Below are 20,641 nucleotides of genomic sequence, written 5' to 3'. Positions count from 1 at the left end.
CTCTTTGCTCTTTTATTTGCTGCTTTCGAGAATGTTACCTTCGGTACTCCTTCAACTACTTCATTCTCTTACGAAACCTATTACTTGTAATTTCTTCTCTACCAACCCAGGTATGGATTGTCCTGTTGCTTTGCCTTATGGTCTGTGTGCTTACAAGCGTGCTGGTGGAGTTGGGAAGCTGCACCCACCCGTCAAACAAACCAATGCGTCAGCTCGTTGCGGACAACTGGTGGATGTACATATCAACGACGTTCATGGAGCGTAAGCGGCATTCATCAACTACTGCTGTCTGAAATCCCTGGAAGCAGTTTGATTTTCTCGAATTGACCATGATCAGTTACTTCTTAAGTGTACCCTAAATGCAAGGCTTCCTTCCTTGTAGTGCAAGAAAATTCACTTGTAGCCAAGGAAAGTACACCTGCTGATGAAGTATGCACTCTTAACACCGCCTCTACATTTATTAATATGTGCATAAACAACTCACGAAACGTACGTGTTGATCACCAGGTTCGTTCATAGGCAAGAACTCTTGCAATGTGAATTAACATAGTAAGTAATCTTTGAGGTAAATGACGCCATGTCACATAAATGACGAATGACGCATTGAGGATAACATTTGGATCTTTATTGCTTTTGGTGGCTTTGTTCCGCAAGACCGTTACCAAAAGGTCTGATGAACAGCCTAGTGATTGCCTCTATGTCCAGGACATGTACACATGCAGGACATGTACACATGCAGTACATGTTCAAGGAAGGCGTATTCAACATGTGGCAATTCATTGTTATCGCCTCAGACAAGAAAATTGGTCGTCTCTAATTTTATTGCATTGCAAAAATGCAATACATAGCCAACACAGCACATGAACTACAGGGACTACGCTCATCTAGCGGCAAGCGAAGGCCTTGTCAACGAAAGTATGACAGGAATTTATTGAAGTATCTCAGTGGTTGTGATCCATTAAAATGTAAACAGCGTACTACGCAATAAATACAACAAAAAGTATACACACAATGTATTCCTAAACCACGCCATACGTTTCATTGCTGAATATGCGACACTGCATTTTTATTTTCTCAAAGTTAGAATCCCTTCTTTGGCGCAATTTATAAGACAGTTTGTTTCCCAAAGTCACCTGCTTCGAACTCCTCCTCCAGTAGTGCTGTGTAATAAGTTGCTGTCGCCATGTTACGTCTTCTAGACCCTGTTAAGCGACAGTATCTTTTCATTAGTTTAGAATTGCCATTCAGATTTGTCTTTCGGGAAAAATAAGTGCCGATTACATTTCATCTGAAGTTCTTATGCTCAGAAATATGTATGTATAATGGCGACATTTCTTTGTAAGTGACGCGGGAGTAATTATTTACTGCAGCTGACGTGACAGACCCAGGCCTAAGTTATCAGCTTAGTTCTGGCGAATACACGCTTGCATCATTTGTCAGACCAAATTGTTGACATAGCGTCGCCGAAGAAAGTCGAATTATATCAGCACAAACCTGTCTAAAGCCAGCTGCCTACATTTGTATGTAGCATTTTCCCATACTCTAACTTAGTATGTCTGCGGAATGCATATTTTGTAAATGTGTAAGGATTTCTACGCCTTCCTAACGAGAAATTTGCACGGCAGGTAAGACGATGAATGGCTGATACCCATGTAAGGCAGAGGCTACAGGCGCTCAGGAAATAATAATAATAATAATAATAATAATAATAATAATAATAATAATAATAATAATAATAATAATAATAATAATAATAATAATAATAATAATAATAATAATAATAATAGTAATAATAATAATAATAATCTTTATTACATCCACTCATGTCATGGTTACAAAATCCAGCCAGAATAAGAAACATTGCATGTGTGCGAGGCTGGGCAGACAGCTGGTAGTACTGATATGTATACAAATAAAGAAAAAGAAATATAGGAAAAAATGATATAACAGAAAAAGATAATATTGCATCAACAGAAAAAAAGACATTGACATTAAAGGTAACTTCAGAATCAGATTCGCATGCTTGCCGTACGGAGCACCACTGGATGTCATCAGTTGAAAAAAAGTTAATTACAAGCATGTATCATTTTGGTATATTGACCTAAAAGGAATTTTGTCTCTAGAGGCGAAACGTACGTAAGTGGTGAATGAGCGGCATTACAGGTAAATTCACTTTTACATACGTTTCGTAGCAAATAGACTTCTCCCAAACAATGCCATCAAATCTGAAGAAAACATCATATTTTCAAGCATCCCTCCCTTCCCGGGCATTATTTCCATCATTTTAAGAGCACAAATATACGGATGACTGCACGTTTCCAAAACGACTTGGCCTCAGTCGGCACGATGTCACGCCAAGTACACAGAGGTCGCTACAGCAGAGCCTCTCAGCCAGACTATGTCACGAGCTCGCAGAATGCCTTCTAGTCGCACTCAAAACAAATTCGTGGGTGCAAAGCCTGTTTTCAGTCGCTCAGTAGAGAGAAATGTCAAGTTCTTGAGTTCCTCGGCGTTATCTTTTACGCGTCCTGCCGGCGCAAGCAACACACTCCATGTTTTCACTCTTGGCAATCGCTCGTCGCGTTTTGGACAAGCGTGAGTACTGAAATGAGGTATATGTTGTTGCAGGGCCATAAAAAGCATCACAAGCTTGTCCCACTAAAATTCCGCACACGCAAAACTAAACAACCTCGGCCGGCTTGCTTTCTTGCTTACAGCTTCGCAACCCCAGGCGTTGCGAGCATGCCTCAAAAGTATCCCAAAAGTTACGAAATGAATTACAATAACTTTTGGGGTCAGAGAATGCGTCACGAACTTCTCTCAGTAAGATTCAGTACACGCGAAACTGCGGCACACAGCCGAGCTGCTTTTCGCTAATGGTGCCACTACGCCGAGCGCGGCCACTGTGCTTGAAAAAACAGTGGCCGCAAAAAGTAACGAAATTAGTTACAATAATTTCCGGAGTCCGAGAAAGCGCCAAAACTTGTCCCGGTAAGATTCAGTAGACGCGAAACTGCGTCACACGGGCGAGGTGATTTTGGCCACAAAGCCTGGTGCGGCGAGTGTGCCTAAAAACTACCTAAATAAGTTAAAATAATGCTTGGGCTCATAGAAAGCGTCGCAAACACCTCCCAGTACGAGTAATTACCTCAAATTAACTAGGCCTGCACGGCGGAGATGTTTTTCGATAGCTGCGTCACTATAAAGGTTCAGTTTTGTGCAGTAAGACTAAATGTGCTTGAAGTGCGTCGCAGACTGTCAAACAATAATCCTAACCTTGCTTTAATCACGTAGTGCAGCGGTGCCGTGTCGAAATGCAGACGGCTGCGCATGTGAAACTCGTCTGCTCGTTGATCCGTCTCAGTCGCTGAGCAGGCGAGTTTCACATGCGCAGCCGGCCTCGCTTGCTTCGGTGGCATGTCTGGCGTGCCGCCACCTTGTTGTCGCGAAGCCGCGAAGTATTAGTTCATTTAAACGCAAAACTGTTTAGTTTTAGAGGGAAAGAATTATAAAAAGTAAAACGTTGTCTAAGTTAATTTCACATTCTGCTTTTCTGATGCATGATTCAACTAATGGATGGGGTTGACAATAGGCGTGACCTGTTTCTTGTTTCCAGTTTTCGCCGAGAGTCACCTCTTGTTGAATTTCTTTCTCTATGCTTTAACCATCGTCCAGTCTGCTACGGCGAGGCTCCGAGCAAGGGCAGCAGCGACGCCTGTCCGCAGCGGATCACGTGGTGTTACGTCCCACATGCCAAACATTGCGACGCAATGAGTGACCTGGTAGACGTGACGTAGTAGAGAATTTGCTCTAGAAGGGACGTCCTCCTTGAGCAGGTCAGCAAGCGGCTGGACAATGTCTGCTAAATTCCTGACAGAGCGGCAGAAGTTACAGTAATAAGACAAAGCTCCGGGCAGCTCTGACTGAGCGAGAACCTGAAAGCCTCGGACACCGCGCATCTTGTTAGGTTCAGATTCGACATGCTAGCATTAAGAATGTCACCGTGAACAGTGATCTGGTGTTGAGCGAAAGGACACTTGGAGGACGTAAGTCGCAAACAAGCGTGGCGAAGCCTGCCGAGGTTGGCTGACAGACGGGTGAGGTGGTTCTCAAAAGTAGGCGAAAAAGCCATCTCGTCATCTAGATAGCACCAACAAGTGGACCACTTAGAGCCCCTAAGGAGAGAGTCTATGATCCGCTCGAAGGTTGCAAGGCCATTGGACTAACTAAAAAGCTTTGCGTTTCAAATGGCAAAGTTCATCTAGTGTGGTGAACGCCCAGTCTTCTAGCAGTTCATGAAATCAACCGTAATGTGCCAGTATTCGGAGCGCAGGTCAATGGAAGAAAAGTACGGGGCTCTGTGGAGGCAGTCCCAGGGTTCATCGATTTTAGGCTGGGGGTATCGTCCTTACGCGTGATGTTCAAGTGCCGGTAGCCAACACAAAATCGCCAGCTGCTTTTTTTTTACTAGCATTAATCGGGGTGCCCATGGACTGGGAGAAGGTTCGATAACGCCTTTGTGTGTATTTTGTCAACTTCCCTTTGCATTCCGTCACGTTTGGCGAGGGAGACACGATAGAGACGGCAGCGTGATGGCGTCGAGTCACCTGCGTCCATTCGGTGGAGGGCAATACAGGTGTGGCTCAGATAACGGTTGTGAAAGTCCAAAATGTCATTGTATGACTTGAGGAGACGATGGAGGTTGGTAGGTGGAGCAGGAGAAAAGTCAGCGGGGATCATTCAAACAAAGGCATCGTGCGGCGAAATGGCTGTGGTGCAGGTGAAGGATGAACTGGAAGAACTGGTGGGTTCCAACGCGGTCCCAGCGCGGCTCCAAAGACAGTTAAGATCAAAATACGAATGGAGTCACGATTCCCGGTTACTGTGGCGAGCGTGTTAGTTACAATGACATTTTGACGAACAGAACATTTCTTGTAGGGTAAAGCACGTATTTGTCATCAGCCACAGCAGGGTTGGAGATCACAGATATACATGGCATCTCGAAGGCGCATGCCCTTACAGTCGATAGACTAGAGATGGGACAAAGGCCTTATTGGAGTATCGGCTAGGTGAAGTAATTCCAGCTGCAGGATGCCAGTCGCACAGTCAATCAAAGCGGAATAAATTGTTAAATAATGCATACCTAGTGTAAAGTAATAAGGACGTTGTTTAAGAGCGCCAAATAAAACAGAAGTTGGGTGACCGGCGATGGTGATGCGGGTGGTGCACATTCAAAGAACGTAAGTACTTCCTGCTTTGGCACGTTTACAGCGTGCGATATAGCAGGTGTGGCCACTTTGTTTAGGCGACAGCGAAGGCCAGAGCTCATGACAGAAATATGGCCCCGGTGTCGAACGCGCACAGATGGTCACGCCTTAAACGTCAACGTCCAGCATACATCGTCGAGTCGGCCGAGTAATTTGAGTGTTTCGGGGCAGAGTTGTAGCTGCAGTGTTACCCCTCTGCACTGCATCGCCTTGTTTTCCAGAGCAAGGAGCCGCAATTTTCCGGAGTAAGGAGCCGGCTGGAAGCGAGGTGGCGGGGAGTGAGAGATGTATGTTGGAAAGGTTGCTAATTTGACTGATGACCGCTCAGTGATGACGAGTGGCAGGTCGTGACAGGGTCAGGATTGTATGGGTATGTCGCCGATAGTGGCTCGAAAAGGCTGCGCTCATACAGGTTCGCATAGGCAAAAAATGGAGTACGTCGCGGGAACGATCAGTGGCAAGCACCAGTAGCAAGCAACGCGCCCTACAAGGTGGTAGCTGCAGCAGATAGGCCGATCGTCTTCAGTTCTCTAATCGACGGAATTCTGAGATCCAAGAGCGAACCATCGATAATACGGGATCAATGTCGCGGCCACAGGAGCAAACGTAGAACTGACCACGGCCCAAGCAGTGTCAACCTTGAGAATCACGAGTTCATTTCGCATGATGGCTAGGACCAGTAAGACCTCTGGTGTATTCGAGATTCCGCCACTGGAGTTCCTAAAGAGGCTAGCTGGAGCCATCATTTTGATTCCGCAACAGACAATGCTCTTTCGCCGAAAGCGCTTAAAGCTGAGATGGCGGGCGCTCTTCACAAGAGATGCCGCGGTGGTGTTGGGAAGCCAGGAGTATGGTCATTCAATACGGCGGCTCTTCGCCTGCTCGAAACTTTGATACTCACCGATCGGAGAATTAAATGTAGCCCCATTCCTTCACATAAGCAGGTTAAATTTGTTGTCCGCTATCTTCTTCAGGCCGCGGCCAACCTTGTCAGGCTTTGTCATGTCGCTGTCAGCATTTCAGTTCAGCACGCGCACATTCTGTGTTACTAAAGGTAGAGGCATCGTGGACCTTTTGGCCCGCGTTGACAGCTGTTTCTGAGCAGCGAATATTTTACTGTAGGCTTTACCAAGCATGTCATGGAACTTGTGCTTAAAGGTATCCCAGTTGCCAAGTTCGGTCTTATGATTGTCATACCTGAATGACTGACAGGTCCCAATGATTTTGACCACTCACCCGTTCGGATTGCGTCAGCCACTCCTCAAGGTACAACGTCAACTGTCCCACTGAACGTTCGAGGCTATCAGCGGTAGGATAACACAATCATGGTTCAGTGAACTGACGTAAATTCAGGCTGGTCTGCTATGGTAGCCGCACGACCGCTTCGGAGCTCCGTCGTCTGGCGAGAGTGCCCTGCAGTTGCAGCAATGTGTGACGGGGCGTCAAATAGATGAAATGTCCACAGGCCTACGGGGCACACGCAGCATAGTCACATCGTAAGCTGGAGGAGCGCCTCCATATGAGCTCCATTTCCGGGAGCACCACTATAGCGTTCGTGCCTACCGAGGAGGCGCCTTGACATGTACCGAAGAATAAACACACGTATCGAAACTATGAGACGCACGTGTCATGTCGCTTGACCCGTGGCACGGTACGATGATGTTGTTGATGATGATCACGATGATGATCATTTATTTGTATCCCCTTTGAAACGCCGCAGTGACAAATAGTCACCTAGCCTGCTTGAGTTGACCAGGCCCTGCTACATGCAATATGTAACTGCTGCACGTAACAACTACATGTCGAGACACTTGATGGAATACAACGCAACTGCAACTCAAAACTCAATTCAATTCAGTTTATTTATTGCTTATGCAAAACGTAGGAGTAAGAGCTAAAGCCAGTGTGGCCTAACAGAGGCTCTTGCTCCTATTGACGTTCGGCACGCAGGTACATTTTACATTTCGTAAAGGTATGTTTACGCGTATTTTACGCACATTTTGTAACTTATTTTGTTCACGCACCTTGCATGGTAAAAATTTTTGACATGAATTACACCTCTGCAAATTAGAAAAATTAGAAAAGCAATACAAACCAATACAAATATTGGCATCTCCTCGTTGTTCCTCTGTATGAGTCGTTGTTCCCCAAATTATAACACCGTAAGCTTAGAGTAAAGAAAGCCGTAGTTGCCATAATGGAACAAGCGCACTAATGCTATACATATGAGCTCATACTTTACTAAGGTCATTGGTTAGCTTAATGAGATGTGTGTCCAAAGAGTGGTTATCTTGGAACCAGACCCCACGGACTTCTGGGTTTTTACTTGCTCTATGCATTTCGTTTGAAATAAGACAGTTATATTACTCAGCAATTTCTTCTTTGCTGGTTTGAATATGATATACTTCGTTTTATTAATATTTATTTTAAGCTTGGTTTACGCATCACCAGTCAGCCAATAAATTTAAATACTCATTAATGTATTTCTCGACGTATTGCAAGGAAGCGCACGCGAATAAAATATTTGTGTCATCAACCTACATGATTATGTCAGGTGTGGAAGGAATGCTTGTGAAGTGGTTTTTCCTAGAGGTAAAATAATATACGACTAATACGGAACTCTGTGGGACACCAGTTTTCATATTGAGAAATAATGAAGTGAACTGATAAAATGAAAGAAATCGATACCGGTCAGTCAAGTAACCTTTCATTGGTTCCAACAGCGTTCCACGTATGCCACAGTCATAGTTCAGACAGAAGTATACGAAGGTTAGCACAATCTAATGCATTACGCAGGTCTAAAAATAAGCCTGTTGTATGTAATTGTTTGTCAATGACTTCTAATATTTTATATTTGACATCTAAGAGCGCATGTTGACAAACCTGCTTTTTTGAAAACCGTATTTTACCTTACGAGTCATAGCATACTTCCTCGCAATCTTTCTAATCGAGTATTTATAGCACTTCCAAAAAGCTTGAAAAGAAGCGATAATATCGATATCGCCCTGAAATTGTTTACAGTATGGTCGGCGCCGCATCTGTGAACTCGGCAAACACTGGCTATTTTACGTTTGTTAGAGAAAAATTCCAGATTCAAACACTTCATTACTGAAGTGGCTGCTAAGGAGCGCAGCTAGTGACACCTCATGTAACTTCAGCATATTAAAACTAGTGCAATAACGACTGCAATAAAAAAATGTGTCTACTTGTTCATTGGTTAGTCAAAGCGTCTGCGAATGACCCCGTACGAGATAGCTTTTTGTTCTCGGGTGAAAACCATGTCCATCTACGCTTTTTTTTAAGTAAGAAATAATGCAAATGAACAAAACCTTGCATGCTTAGAGCGCATCTCTTTTCAACAGCACTCTGCGCGTCGCCATGACGGCGACTGGAATGGTATGTGGGAGCGCGCGCAAGTGCTGAATAGCAAGAGCAGCTCGAGCTGAATGACTCGTACTTTTATGTCCCTCAGCCGTTCCAAGAAGACATTTTTTGGCTGCCGAGGAATGTGCGAACAGGCGCCCCTTGGGCCAATTTTTCACTGGCATGTGTAAAGCGAATTTTCAAATAAAGTGTCCTTATATAAATTATTCAGAAGTGCCAATGAGTTGAATATAATTTGTATTGCACGCTCCACTTTTCTATTTTGGGCAGTCCCCACCATTATCTAGGGTCAATGACATAACAATCTAGTGAGAGAGAACTCAAGATTTGAAAGGCAGATTGGTTAGACAGAAATGGTTGTAGTTGGGTACAATGCATAGAGCGATATGGTTAACGCAGAAAAAAATGAAGGAAAAAGATAAGATAAAAGATATCTTGTAACACTAAAGTATTTTTCTAAAATCACACGCGATTCTCTTTAAAAGCGCAATAGCGCTTCAAAAGCGGCATGCTTGAATTTACTCTTGTCACACTAGGTTGCTATGACGCATCGTTAGTACATTTACTTGCATCTGTGAGCGAAAGTGGGTCTGAAATCTAAATTGTGTAAGCTAGCTGCAGTTCTTGCAATTAATGTTGTTTCTAATCATTTGCCATTTATGAGACGGTAAAATTTGTCAGGAGTTCCAGAGCGTATTTGACTCTTTCCAGTTGAAGTTTTATCTAAGGGCAGACAAAGACGCACATCGACTCAGGGGGGGGGGGGGGGGGCGCAGCGTCCACACCATCTTTTTCGTAATCCGTATATGTCGCTTCATTGCATGCTGAAGAATTATGGACATTACCGCATCGGCTATCTGCTGACCTTCAGCGCAGTGGTAAAGCGTAACTCAAGGGGCGGCATTTATAATAAATAATATTTAACAATGGGACACTGAACATTAAACTACCTTCATTTCACTATGCCGAGAGGGTACGGCCATTTATTAGCATCTGTATGTACGCTCGTGGTGTCTTTGTTATGTTATAGCAGTGTTTTAGTTAGGAATAAAACGTTCCTATAACGCAGCAGAAAAGTTGTGCGTAAATATAAAATATAAATGTAGCCGTAAATATAAATCATTTTAGAACTGAAAGTTTAAATTCATGTGGTCATTTGAAATATTTTAATTTCAAGAGTACAGGCCAGCAAGCTAACTGGTGCATTCCGCTGAAGAGCGACAAATGGACGTAGGGGCAATGACAAAAATTCTTGGGTATGGGAGAGAACTAATTAGCCAAAACGATAACTTCAAAATGCAGGCTGGTGGCTGCATTTGAGCTTCTATCATATGCGCCTTCATCTGACGCGTAAAAACCTGAATAAAGTTGATTTCCTTCCTTCCTATCCAAATCGTGCAGCTTCAGCATCCACAGCGGACGCACACCACCTGTACTGGCTATTCCCACGAGCGAGGGCTACTCTCGAAAATATTCTAAAAGCTGTAAAGTTACGAATGTATCACGCGCACAGTTAGAGGCGTCGGCTCATATAGTTAAGCCACTACGGCAATTTCTATGAGAGGAGAGTTTCCGCGTCATTATTTAAATAAACAGGGCTAGGTCATGAGCACATGCCACGGCTACCTGTAATAGGGTGTTCGCCCACCTTCTGGCATTAACAGCTTCGTCTGCGAAATAAATTTTATTCACTTACGTGTATGGCGTAGGGTAAGCTTCACAGAAAAAGAAAGCTACTGAAGAGATTATGGACGTTGTGCAAACAGTTCTTTAAAGCGAAAAGCTTTCTTTGTCCCTGTCCGTTGTTTCCATGGCTCGGCGTTGCTCGGCGGTCGGTAGGGAGACTCGGCAACGAAAACACATTAATAATGATCGTTGATGGTTTTTGCGCAATCTTTAGTTTGTCGTTACGTGTGCTTGTCGAAAATTGCCTCGATAGCGCTGATAGATTTAATTCGGTTGCAGCATCGACGCACGCACCCCGCAGCACTCCAGGCCGGCTTGTCCTTGCCGCGTGGTGGTTGACAATAGTCGTGCTGATGAACGCCTTCTCGGGACACATGAAGGCCACCATGATGTTGTTTCCGGAACCAGAGCGCATAGACAGCTTTATGGATCTGTCTCTTCAGACAGACGTAACGCCTTTTCTCTGGAGAGGGGGCGCCTACGAAGACCTGTTGAAGGTAAGATGGTTTCCTCTCCTATCTTTCAGACTGGGACGCCGTGCAAGTAGACAGGTGCTGCTGGAGTGCAATAATGCCAGTGCATCTCAAATCTCTCTGGCTGCTGAGCGATACCGCAAGTATCACGTTATTACGATATGAATGCTCTATTTAAACCGTGAGCATGCTTTTAGAAGCAAAATTAGCGACAGGCTTCTTGCGATAAATACATACTGTTATCAGTAAATACCGTGAATGAATTGCTGGCACGTGGAGTAGTGGGTATTAATTTTTCTTGGTCACGTCACTCAAGTACGAAGTATATCAGTTGTCGTTCGCGAAGCGTTGTGGCTGTCCTTACTTTCAGTAAGCTCTAGTGCAGCGATACTGTTACCGGTGAAATGCAACTACAGATCAACAAGAATTTCTACTTCAAACTTGAGAGAAGGTCAATCGAATGTGACGACATGCGGCGCCAGGTGTGTGAAAACAGTGCTCTATGCAAAGAGTGTGGGTACGATTGGTACAAAGGCTTGCGTGATTGCCGGCACCAGGTGAAAGACATGCAATGCCAAGGTAGGCCTGTGAGGGCATGTACCGACGAAAAAATATAGAAATTTCACAAACACTAGACTAAATCTTGTCGACCGACGGGTCGAATGTTGGCAGAAAGCACAGGAGTATCGTACCAGACGGCTTACTCAATTTTATTACTGCATAGATTTACCGTCTTTCCTTGAAATAAATAATAAATGTAAATCATTCGCAGTACTTATTGATCACTAATTGTACAATGGAGCACATGAAATATTGTGGAAGGGAATAATGTCATCATTACAGCCGTGTTGTAAACCGTAGCGCCATTACACTACACTTGGCTTTTTCCTCGGCATTCTCGGTGCTTCGTAGTACCGTCGGACCATCCCAACATTTTTCGGCGAGATGCACTTTCTGGCCCCCACTGCAAATGTTCAAATGCGAGTGGAATTCATAGGAAACTTCACAAATATTGGGGTACGTTTGTCCACATCTAACCACTTCCACGTACCCAGTAACCCAAATTGTCAACTCCCTTGAGCCATTACTTAGGTCCAGGCCGCTACCATCCCGAGCATGCGGCATAGGCCAGTGGGTATGTGCCCAAATAGACAATATACTGCTGACGACGCTGTGGCCTTTCAAACTGCTTGAGTTACCTCGCATGTGCCCTAACCAACAACTGTGACATTGCGTAGGTGATATGGTTGTTCCCCCATACTATCTCAATCCCCCCAGAAGATATGTTTCAAGATGACAGAAGGGGAATATAGCTTCACATATGTTAAACGATAGCGCGCCGTCCACATCAAACAAGCCTGCATAGAGCGTCGCCCTTTGTTGTATAGCGATTCCAACGCAGTTGCAGTCAATATACGGGGTGTTTCAGCGAACATTTTCCAAATTTTGTAAAGGTTGCCTGTGGCAGATCGCTGAATTCTAGTTTATGAGCTGGTCTACTCGAAGCGGCGGACACTACTTGCACAAAAACAGAAATGACAAATGAACTAAATAACAAGAATTTATTAATGAGCTTTTTAGCTAGTTATCTTTTGACCCATATTGCAATTTACAAATTCAAGCAGTCAACTTCGCAAGGCGAATAGGCGAATCCACTTTGAACGAATCCTCAGGACGAGACCAGTTTCGAGATATAAATTCGCGAACTTTGCGGAGAAATACATTGGCGTTCCAGTTACGTGTATGCTTCAGTGCATGAAACGACGTTTCGTTAACAAATTAAATGGAACGCCAATGCATTTTGCCGTAAAGTCCGGGAATTTATATCTCGAAACTGGTTTCTTCTTGACAATTCGTTCCCAGTGTATTCGTCTTGCGGACTCCACGGCTAGAATTTGTAAATTGCAATATGGGCCATAATGTAATTAGTTACAAAAGCTTAATTAATGAATCTTTTAAATTGGTCGATTTTTTATATCAATTTACTGTGCAAGTATTGTCCGCCGCTTCGAGTAGACCAGCTCATTAAATATGATTGCGATATCTGCACACAGGCAACTTTTGAAGATTTTTGAAAGGGTTCGCTGAAACATCCTGTATTATGGGTGCATTGATGTCAGCTGGGGTGCAATCATTACAACAAGAAATGTAAACGAGAGAAGAAGGGCAACCAAGGGGCTCAGTTTTGTTAATCGTGACTATATAAAAGCCGACTGACAATAAATACAGGGAAAGCATGTTGAAATTTAAATGTAGAAAATAATAGGGAAAATATAAATGAACGTGGACGAAAAGATAACGTGTCGCTGGTGCGAGGCGAACGCACAACCTCCGCATTACGCGTGCGTTGCACTACCATTTGTTCTACGGCGACGGCTATCAAATGGTTCACTAACTTGGGTATTTATGTTTAGCACACCTAGCCCTAGGAATGTTAGCCAGCGCCACTCAGAGCTAAGGTGGGCGGATGGGGAACATCTTTTTTGCCCGATGGCGCCACGTAACACGTCATCTTTAGAAAATGGGCATGTGGATAATAAACCCTGGAATCTTACCTAATGACATCAAGGCTGCCAGATTAGAGACCTTCGCAATGAACAAAATGAGAGAAGGAGAAGCGAGGGACTTGATTTTGTTAATTATGACCACATAAGAGCCAACATTCAACGAAGCCAAGAGCAGCAACGGGGAAGTTAGCTGCAGTTGAAATTGAAATGTAGAAAATAATTAGGGGGAAGAGGGAAATTAAAGTGGACGAAAAAATAACGTGTCGCCGGTGGGAGCCTTACCCACAACTTCTCCCTACTTTCGTTATAGGAAACATTATTTGTTGAAGAGCCCTTAATATGTGCACTACAGTCAGGCGTTTAACCGTGGGGAACTGGATTTTCAAAAGAGGTTTGTGTTGTCTCCTCCAGAAGCTTTTTTTATTGTACTGTGATCATTCGGTAGGCATGGACTTCACGGAGTGGAAGCATTCTTGCCTTGGTCTGTTTTGGTATCGTTGGACCTGTTCTCCGCGTTTGCCTGCGTTCCACGAATATCGCCGCACTTTAGGAGGGGATGCTAAGGCTGAACAATTACCCGCTTGCCCTGCAATAATAAATCCGTCCATCTACAACGTCATGCCTCTCCTTCTTCTGCAATGGGACAGCAGTAACGCAGCTATATTCCGTAAAGAAATCAAGAGGGTGCAAGGTACACACACCAGAAAAATAAACAACTGGACAGAGCCTTCCAGCCAGGTTTTTTCACCGACTCGCATTCGTATTTTTCTGCAGTTTTAATCACATAACCACACCAAACTTCTAAATATATTTTCACAGCTAAAATTCATTATTTTCAGAAAATATACGAAAGAATCACTGCACTTCATCTAAGTAATCGTCAAGAGTTAACTGTGCGAATGATCTACGCAGAAATCCCTGGACGTAAAAGAGTACCGCGGCGTGTGGAACTTGATCGTTGCGCGAGATGGCCTGAGAGACGAAGCGCAGCTCTACAGCGACGCCAATCTTGAACTGGTTTTGAATGGAAAAGCAGTGATCGTCAGCGACTACACTACGATGCTCTACCATGCTTCACGTACCTGTCAACGGCGCTTTGCAGCCGGGAAGTACTACTTTGCCAAGGAGCCGACCTTCCCCACCCCACTCGCCATGGCTGTCAGCAGGAGTGTCGAGCCGAGACTTACGAAATTCATCAGCGAAAGGTACCCGTTCATATCGAGTCCTCAGCATTATTTTGGCCGTATCAGATATTGTAATTATATCATTAGAGCGTGCTATTCAGCCATTCACTAAAGCTCATGGCACCAGGGTTCTAAGCCTTGGGCACTTCGTGTTAATTTGGAGCAGGCTCTACATATTTCGCCTTGACTTGCTTTGTGATGATGAGAATTTTGATGATGTTATGTTGATTCCTTGTATAATGTCACAAAGCCACCGTAGTGCATATGCCATGAATCGAGTCGTAATACGATAAACGAACAAGAAAACGTAATCGCAGATGTGAATGAAAGCAATAAAAATGAAACAAAATAGTGTGTAATAAAGTAGGAGGCCTTGCATGAACAGGTAGAAGTAACGATAAGTTCAAGAAAATAATAATAGCCAATGTAAATAGTCAAGGTGAAAAATAAGAATCTACTCCGTGAGATTGCGAACGGAAAGGTACTGTTTCTGCAATATTTTCAATTAATGTTTGAGAAAAAAATTCTTGCACGTTCGTAGGCCATGCAACCTTGAGGGAGTGCTTTTATTTGTAGGCACGATTATACAAAATCGTTAAGTTACTGAAGTTGAACTTCATTTCACATACCTTCAATTTTCAAATAGGCACACTGGCTTATGGTTGAAAAAGCCACTTAGTTCTCACTACTATACAACAAACCAAACTGACCACCTATAAAAATTAGAACCGCAGGCCCTGAAGCAATTGGCTACTTAAATCCGAATGCGACATCGTTTCTTCTATATGATTAGGCGCCGAAACACGGAATTGCGTTCACTCTGACGGCCCTCCTGTGGCATAAGTGATCGATCGCATTCCTCCTGTCGTTCCATGCAGAGTCAGCTGGCTTGTAGAAAGCGGTGTGGTGAAAGCCTGGATAGAAAGGCAGCTCGGTGACTGGCAGTCGTGCCTGCTGGGAGACGACGAGGAGACATGCAGCCCACTTTCTCTCTTCGATATGCGATCTGCCTTCCTCTTGTTCCTAACGTCCACCTGTTTCTCCGTCTTCGTCTTCATTGGCGAGCTTCTAATTGCAGGTACGGAATGCTACAGTCTTGCGCAGTAATTCTGCAGTGTCTGTTGTAGTTGCCGGCAAAAACCAATACCTTGTCTGCACAAATGTCAGGTTACCACGGTTAACATTATATTGCACGAAGTTATTGGTTAACCTGCGTCACTGCGCGCAACTGGCCGTAACAACCGCAATCTCTTTCTTTATTTAGCCAAATGAAAGGCAGTATTACGCTTTGATTGATGTAGCCATTCTTCAACAGCCTTGTTTCCCTTGCCCCCACCTCGCCGTGCAGTGATTATAGAGCGATGATTTCAATACAAGAAGGACTTAGCCTCTTGCAGATGGCATAAGAGTGGTGAAGTTTTGTTGAAGTCAAAAGTCTGGCATAAGTGGGCCAGGAAAGTTTCACAGCGTAGTTAGGATTCAAGTCAAAAAGTGGTGTCGGTTATTTGGAGGAGAAAGTTGGGCTGAGAGTCGTTTGTGAAGGTGGGTGAAACTTGCTTAACTGCCAGAAGAAAAGCCTATTTCTATATGTTTCCGTTATTATTCAAAACCTTACCGGACTCTCTAGGAGCATTGTGTGATGGGGGTTTTACGAAGTCTGAAAGGTTCCTGAGAATCTGTGCTCTGTTGGACGATCAAGCAAGAGTTCACATAAAACAAATAATATTGCTATAAGTGAATAATATGCATAAAACAAGCACTAAAACAAGTACATGCCACCGATATTCCTGCCGCAATAGTGTGCCCAACCATAACAGTAAAAGAGAGCGAGTACCCAGGACGAAAAAATTGTTTAAGAAAGTAGAGCTCAACGGAACTGCGGAATTCTTAGTTTTCAGCTTTGAATAAAAGTTTATGGCAGCCAGCACTCTCTAGAAAAAAAGAATATGAGAGTTCAGCCCCAAAGGCGTATCCTTGCGATCGATAGCAACATATAGCATTCCGCTGAATCTCCTTGGGTGATGTTGAAGATGTATGCGGGGGCGACATTTTCGCTCGATGCAGAACGCAAAAGAACCTCCACCCCATTGCAGAAACAGTGCCCTCACGAAAAATAACAGCGATGACTGCCATTTAAAAGAGCATGATAGCCATTTTGTAGAAGAAGCGGCGCTACTTTCATTCATAAGCCGTAGCAGTCCAACTGATTCCTGAGAACATGAACTCCGGTCGACATGGCAACCGGTGGCTCCACTGTGATAAGAGCCTCGACACCTCCCTTCCAACTTGTTGCAGCGTATATTACCTACGCTGCAGTGGACAGAGTGCCTACCTTGACCTCGGTCTATGCTGACACTGAGTGCGCATCTTTGAACGTTCAAAAATTACTTCCCTCCACACCAGAAGAAGAGCTCTGGGAAATAGCTGAAGGCATGGCGCTCTCTTTGCATCCGAAGCAGCACATTCTGTTCAGGACTGATAACCGAGCATCATGCAGATGTTTGCAAAATCACACTTTGCCACAGCATCCTCATACACGCCTAAACCGGCATCTACATACAGACATCGCCATCAGGGCACAACTCCGATGGATATCTTGGCCACACTGGGCTTTAAAAGAAGGTTTATAGTGACTTTAGGAAATGCTATTGATGAAGGCGCTGCGTGCTCACGAGACATTCAATAAATTACTTGACATTCTCATTCGTATGCGTTGCTAGTTCCTATTACTTCTTTTCTCCCACCAAAGGGTGTGTTGTCGGGTGCCCTACTTAAATATATCTAAATTATTTGTCCCTAATTAGCTTCGCCTTAATTAACACCAACGTTCGTGCGTTCGATTCCCAGCAATTGTCGTTGGTTCAACCATCAACGGTGGCACTATTAGTTCTGGTGCCATTGAATTTCGATCCCACCAAAGATCGAGGGTTTGACTGCCAGTAAGTTCGATGGTTCAATTACCTTAATTAACTTTGCCTTAAAAAGACCAGTGGTCGCGGGTACGACTATCAATGGTGGCACCTCAAATACTGGTGCCATTTTCGGTCCCATCAGAGGTCGTGGCCTCGAGCGACATAACTCTATTCTAATTAGGCGTGCCTTAATTTCTCCTTAATTAACACCAAAAGTGTTGCGTTAGCCAGCTACCAATGATCCTGGGTTCGGCCATCAATGGTAGGTGCATCAATTTTGGTGCAATTAAATTTTGGTCCCACCAAAGGTCGAGGATACGACTCCCACCAAAGGTTGTGGGTTCGAGTTTCTTAAATAACTTTGCCCTAATTAACACCAATGTCATGGGTTCGACTCCTACAATGGTCGCGGGCTCAACTCCCATCAAAGCTCGTGGGCTCGAGTCGCACCTATGGTAGTTGGTGGCACCATCAATTTTGGTGCCATTAAATTGTGGTGCCGTAACACCGGACGGACAATTGTTATAACTCTGGGCAACAGATTTTTCGACCCATGAGGCACTTAATTAATGCTTTGCTTTGAATAAACTGGCCCATGCAAGCGCCTACGATGAAGCACCAGGATCCCCTTTCCTTTGGCCACCGAGCACGGGCGAACGCTCTTAGGGGAGAAACGGAAGCCTAGGCTTCGTGGGCTTTGCTTAACCGCTGCTTTCTTCCGCCACCGCATGCAAAGCTTTCTTCAAGAGACAGTACGCTTTGGCGGCCTGCATAGACCAATTCCCTTCTGTCTCCACACTTTGTGAATTATATGAAAGGATATTCCGATCACCCCTGTGCAGACACTGCGGTAGTTAGCCAATAACGAACATTTTTATGAACTTGTCCTCACTCACAAACGTTCACGAAGTCTCCCAGTCGAAAATAATTCGCCGATTTAACCCCACTTTGCAGCTGGTTCCACTCCCTGCCCTGCCCGCTCTCCGATAAACAAGGTTATCACCTATCAGGGCCATTCTGCAACACTAAGGCTTCGGACAAAATGTATTCAAAGACGTTGACTCTCTTTTTATCTCTTTTCAGCTCTTTAGGAAGCATATCTGAGCGCCTAATATAAAAGACAAAGCACTGTCTGTATGACGAGTGCAGCAAGCAGCGTTGCAGGTGTTGTACCACTACACTGCACGAGATCAGACCGAAGGGAAACCGTCGGCATTGGTAGTTTCAAGTTTACCGTCCGATCCGCTCGGACCGCTGCATACGCACGGACTACAGCTGGGGAGCTATTCTATAAATGTGCACCTAGTGGACATGTCCATTTGGTCTGCTGTTGAAGTTCTGATTGGCTGGATAGGGCTGGGCATCCGCGGCAGAGAGGCAACACAGCCAATTAGCGCTTCAGCACAGACGAAATGGCCATGTACACTCGGTAGACTCCTACAGAATACCTCCCCTGCATAACAGGAACGCTGGCGGTTCAGAGCACAACGCTTAGGTCAGCGACAGAAGGCGGAAAACTGCCCTTGCTCCCGTAGACAGCCTATTAAGCCGAGCAAACTTCGTTTCCACTTGGTATCGCTGGCCTTGCAGCTAAATACCCAGCACGTTTCTCACTTCTCCGGTGACTTGTGAGCCAGCCGCCCAGGCGCCGCGCATGCTCGGCCAATACCGGGACAACACGACAGCGATGGCAGTACCATGGCGCCTGGGTGTCCGTATAATTCCTGCCGCAACATAAAGAAAACATACTGAAGATCTCATCTCATCTCGTTCAACTCATCTCATGATCACTCTTGACAGTAAAACGCATAGCACACCAGGGATGGCATTCTTGTAGAAATAGACGGCGCGTAGCAGGAAACGGTATTTTTTAAGTGAGGTCTATGCGACAGATATAGTGTTTTTGAGATTTTCATTGCTCCGGCTATAGGCCACGTACTCCAATACCGCCCCACAATGCAATAACACGTGCTTGCCATGGTCCTTCATTAGCATGGTGGCATGATGATGACTGTATGACATCACCGCAGTGGCGGTGGATTGACGAAGAAGGATTGATATGATGAGACGACAAAGACTGTGTACACTAGACGACATGGCGAGAATATGTCGATGCCTATAGTATGGCGACCGTGTAACAAAAAGTGGAGACGGTGACACAACGACAATGAGATGGCGATGATGGCGCGATGGCAGCGGTAGGATGACAACTGGATTAACAAGCTAGAATGATGAAGATGGCACGACCATAGTGACATGACTACGACAGTATGACAATGGGTGCATGATAGCGTCTGTCTGACGACTACGCAGTGACGATGATGTCATAGTCACGAGTGTGTCACGGATCTCCTCCGGAGAACACTCTGGCCGAAAGAATGGACTAGGCGACAGGTGTACCCACACAGACGCGCATTTAATACAACCCACGTGAAACGAACAGCAGCACACAAACCTAACAAAGCTAACACACACGGTACAAAAACTATCACTACACACGAAGCGGTAACACTGCCACTAGCGTTCTATTGAGAGTGGTTGGCGTTCGTGCTCACGTCTGGTTCGGTGCGTATGTGGCGTGGTGTGGGTCCCGTAGCCGGCGTCGGAGTGGCGTTCGACGTTCGAGGGCTGGCGTCGTTGGTTGCGTCGTACACGCTCCCGGTCCAAGCGCCGTGGAGGTGTGGCCGATGATGTTGGCGTTGGGGCACCACCCGGAAGGGTGGCAACAGCAGTAGAGACACCCCTGGCCGTAGCAGGTGGTGGCGTCCTCCGTGGACTCCCCGGAACGGGCTCAGGAACGGCAGGAAGTCTGCGGAGCAAAGCCGTAGAACGCGAGCTCACCGGAGCACTAGCCGGCGTCGCTCTCTTCCGGTCGAACCGTCCCTCACCCGCCGAGTCTCTGCTGCTTTATTCTCCCCCTGTGTCTCGCCCTTCCTCGCCCTGTTATAGCCTTCTTGTTAGTCCACGTAATCCTTCTCTTCGTCTTCTTCTCTTCTCCACCAATCGTCGCTTTCCATCTCACCGGATACTTCTCCACCAATCATCTCTTGTCACCTCACTGGAAACTTCTTCTTTATCTTCTTTCGTCTTCGGTTAATCCACGTCATTCTTAACGCCATCCTCGTCGTCTTCTTGAAACCTTTCTTCGTCTACCATTTTATTTCATCTTCCCTCTTATATGTGACAAGGGCCCCCTCTCTCAAGAGTTTTTCCCTGAAAAACTGCTCA

General features: G+C 45.1%; 1 protein-coding gene across 1 annotated transcript in view; it reads left to right on the top strand.

Annotated features, from left to right (window-relative positions):
* Positions 1 to 20,641, top strand: part of LOC142578393 (glutamate receptor ionotropic, kainate 1-like) — an 81,640-nt gene that overhangs the window by 44,008 nt on the left and 16,991 nt on the right. Inside the window, exons 7-10 of the mRNA XM_075687787.1 lie at positions 111 to 261; positions 10,617 to 10,834; positions 14,230 to 14,522; positions 15,380 to 15,579. Coding sequence (XP_075543902.1) covers positions 111 to 261; positions 10,617 to 10,834; positions 14,230 to 14,522; positions 15,380 to 15,579 — 862 coding nt within the window. The remainder of the gene's footprint in view (positions 1 to 110; positions 262 to 10,616; positions 10,835 to 14,229; positions 14,523 to 15,379; positions 15,580 to 20,641) is intronic.

The sequence above is a fragment of the Dermacentor variabilis genome, chromosome 4 (assembly GCF_050947875.1).
Source record: "Dermacentor variabilis isolate Ectoservices chromosome 4, ASM5094787v1, whole genome shotgun sequence".
Classification (NCBI taxonomy): Eukaryota; Metazoa; Arthropoda; class Arachnida; order Ixodida; family Ixodidae; genus Dermacentor; species Dermacentor variabilis.
This window is presented reverse-complemented; position numbering and strand designations above follow the sequence as displayed.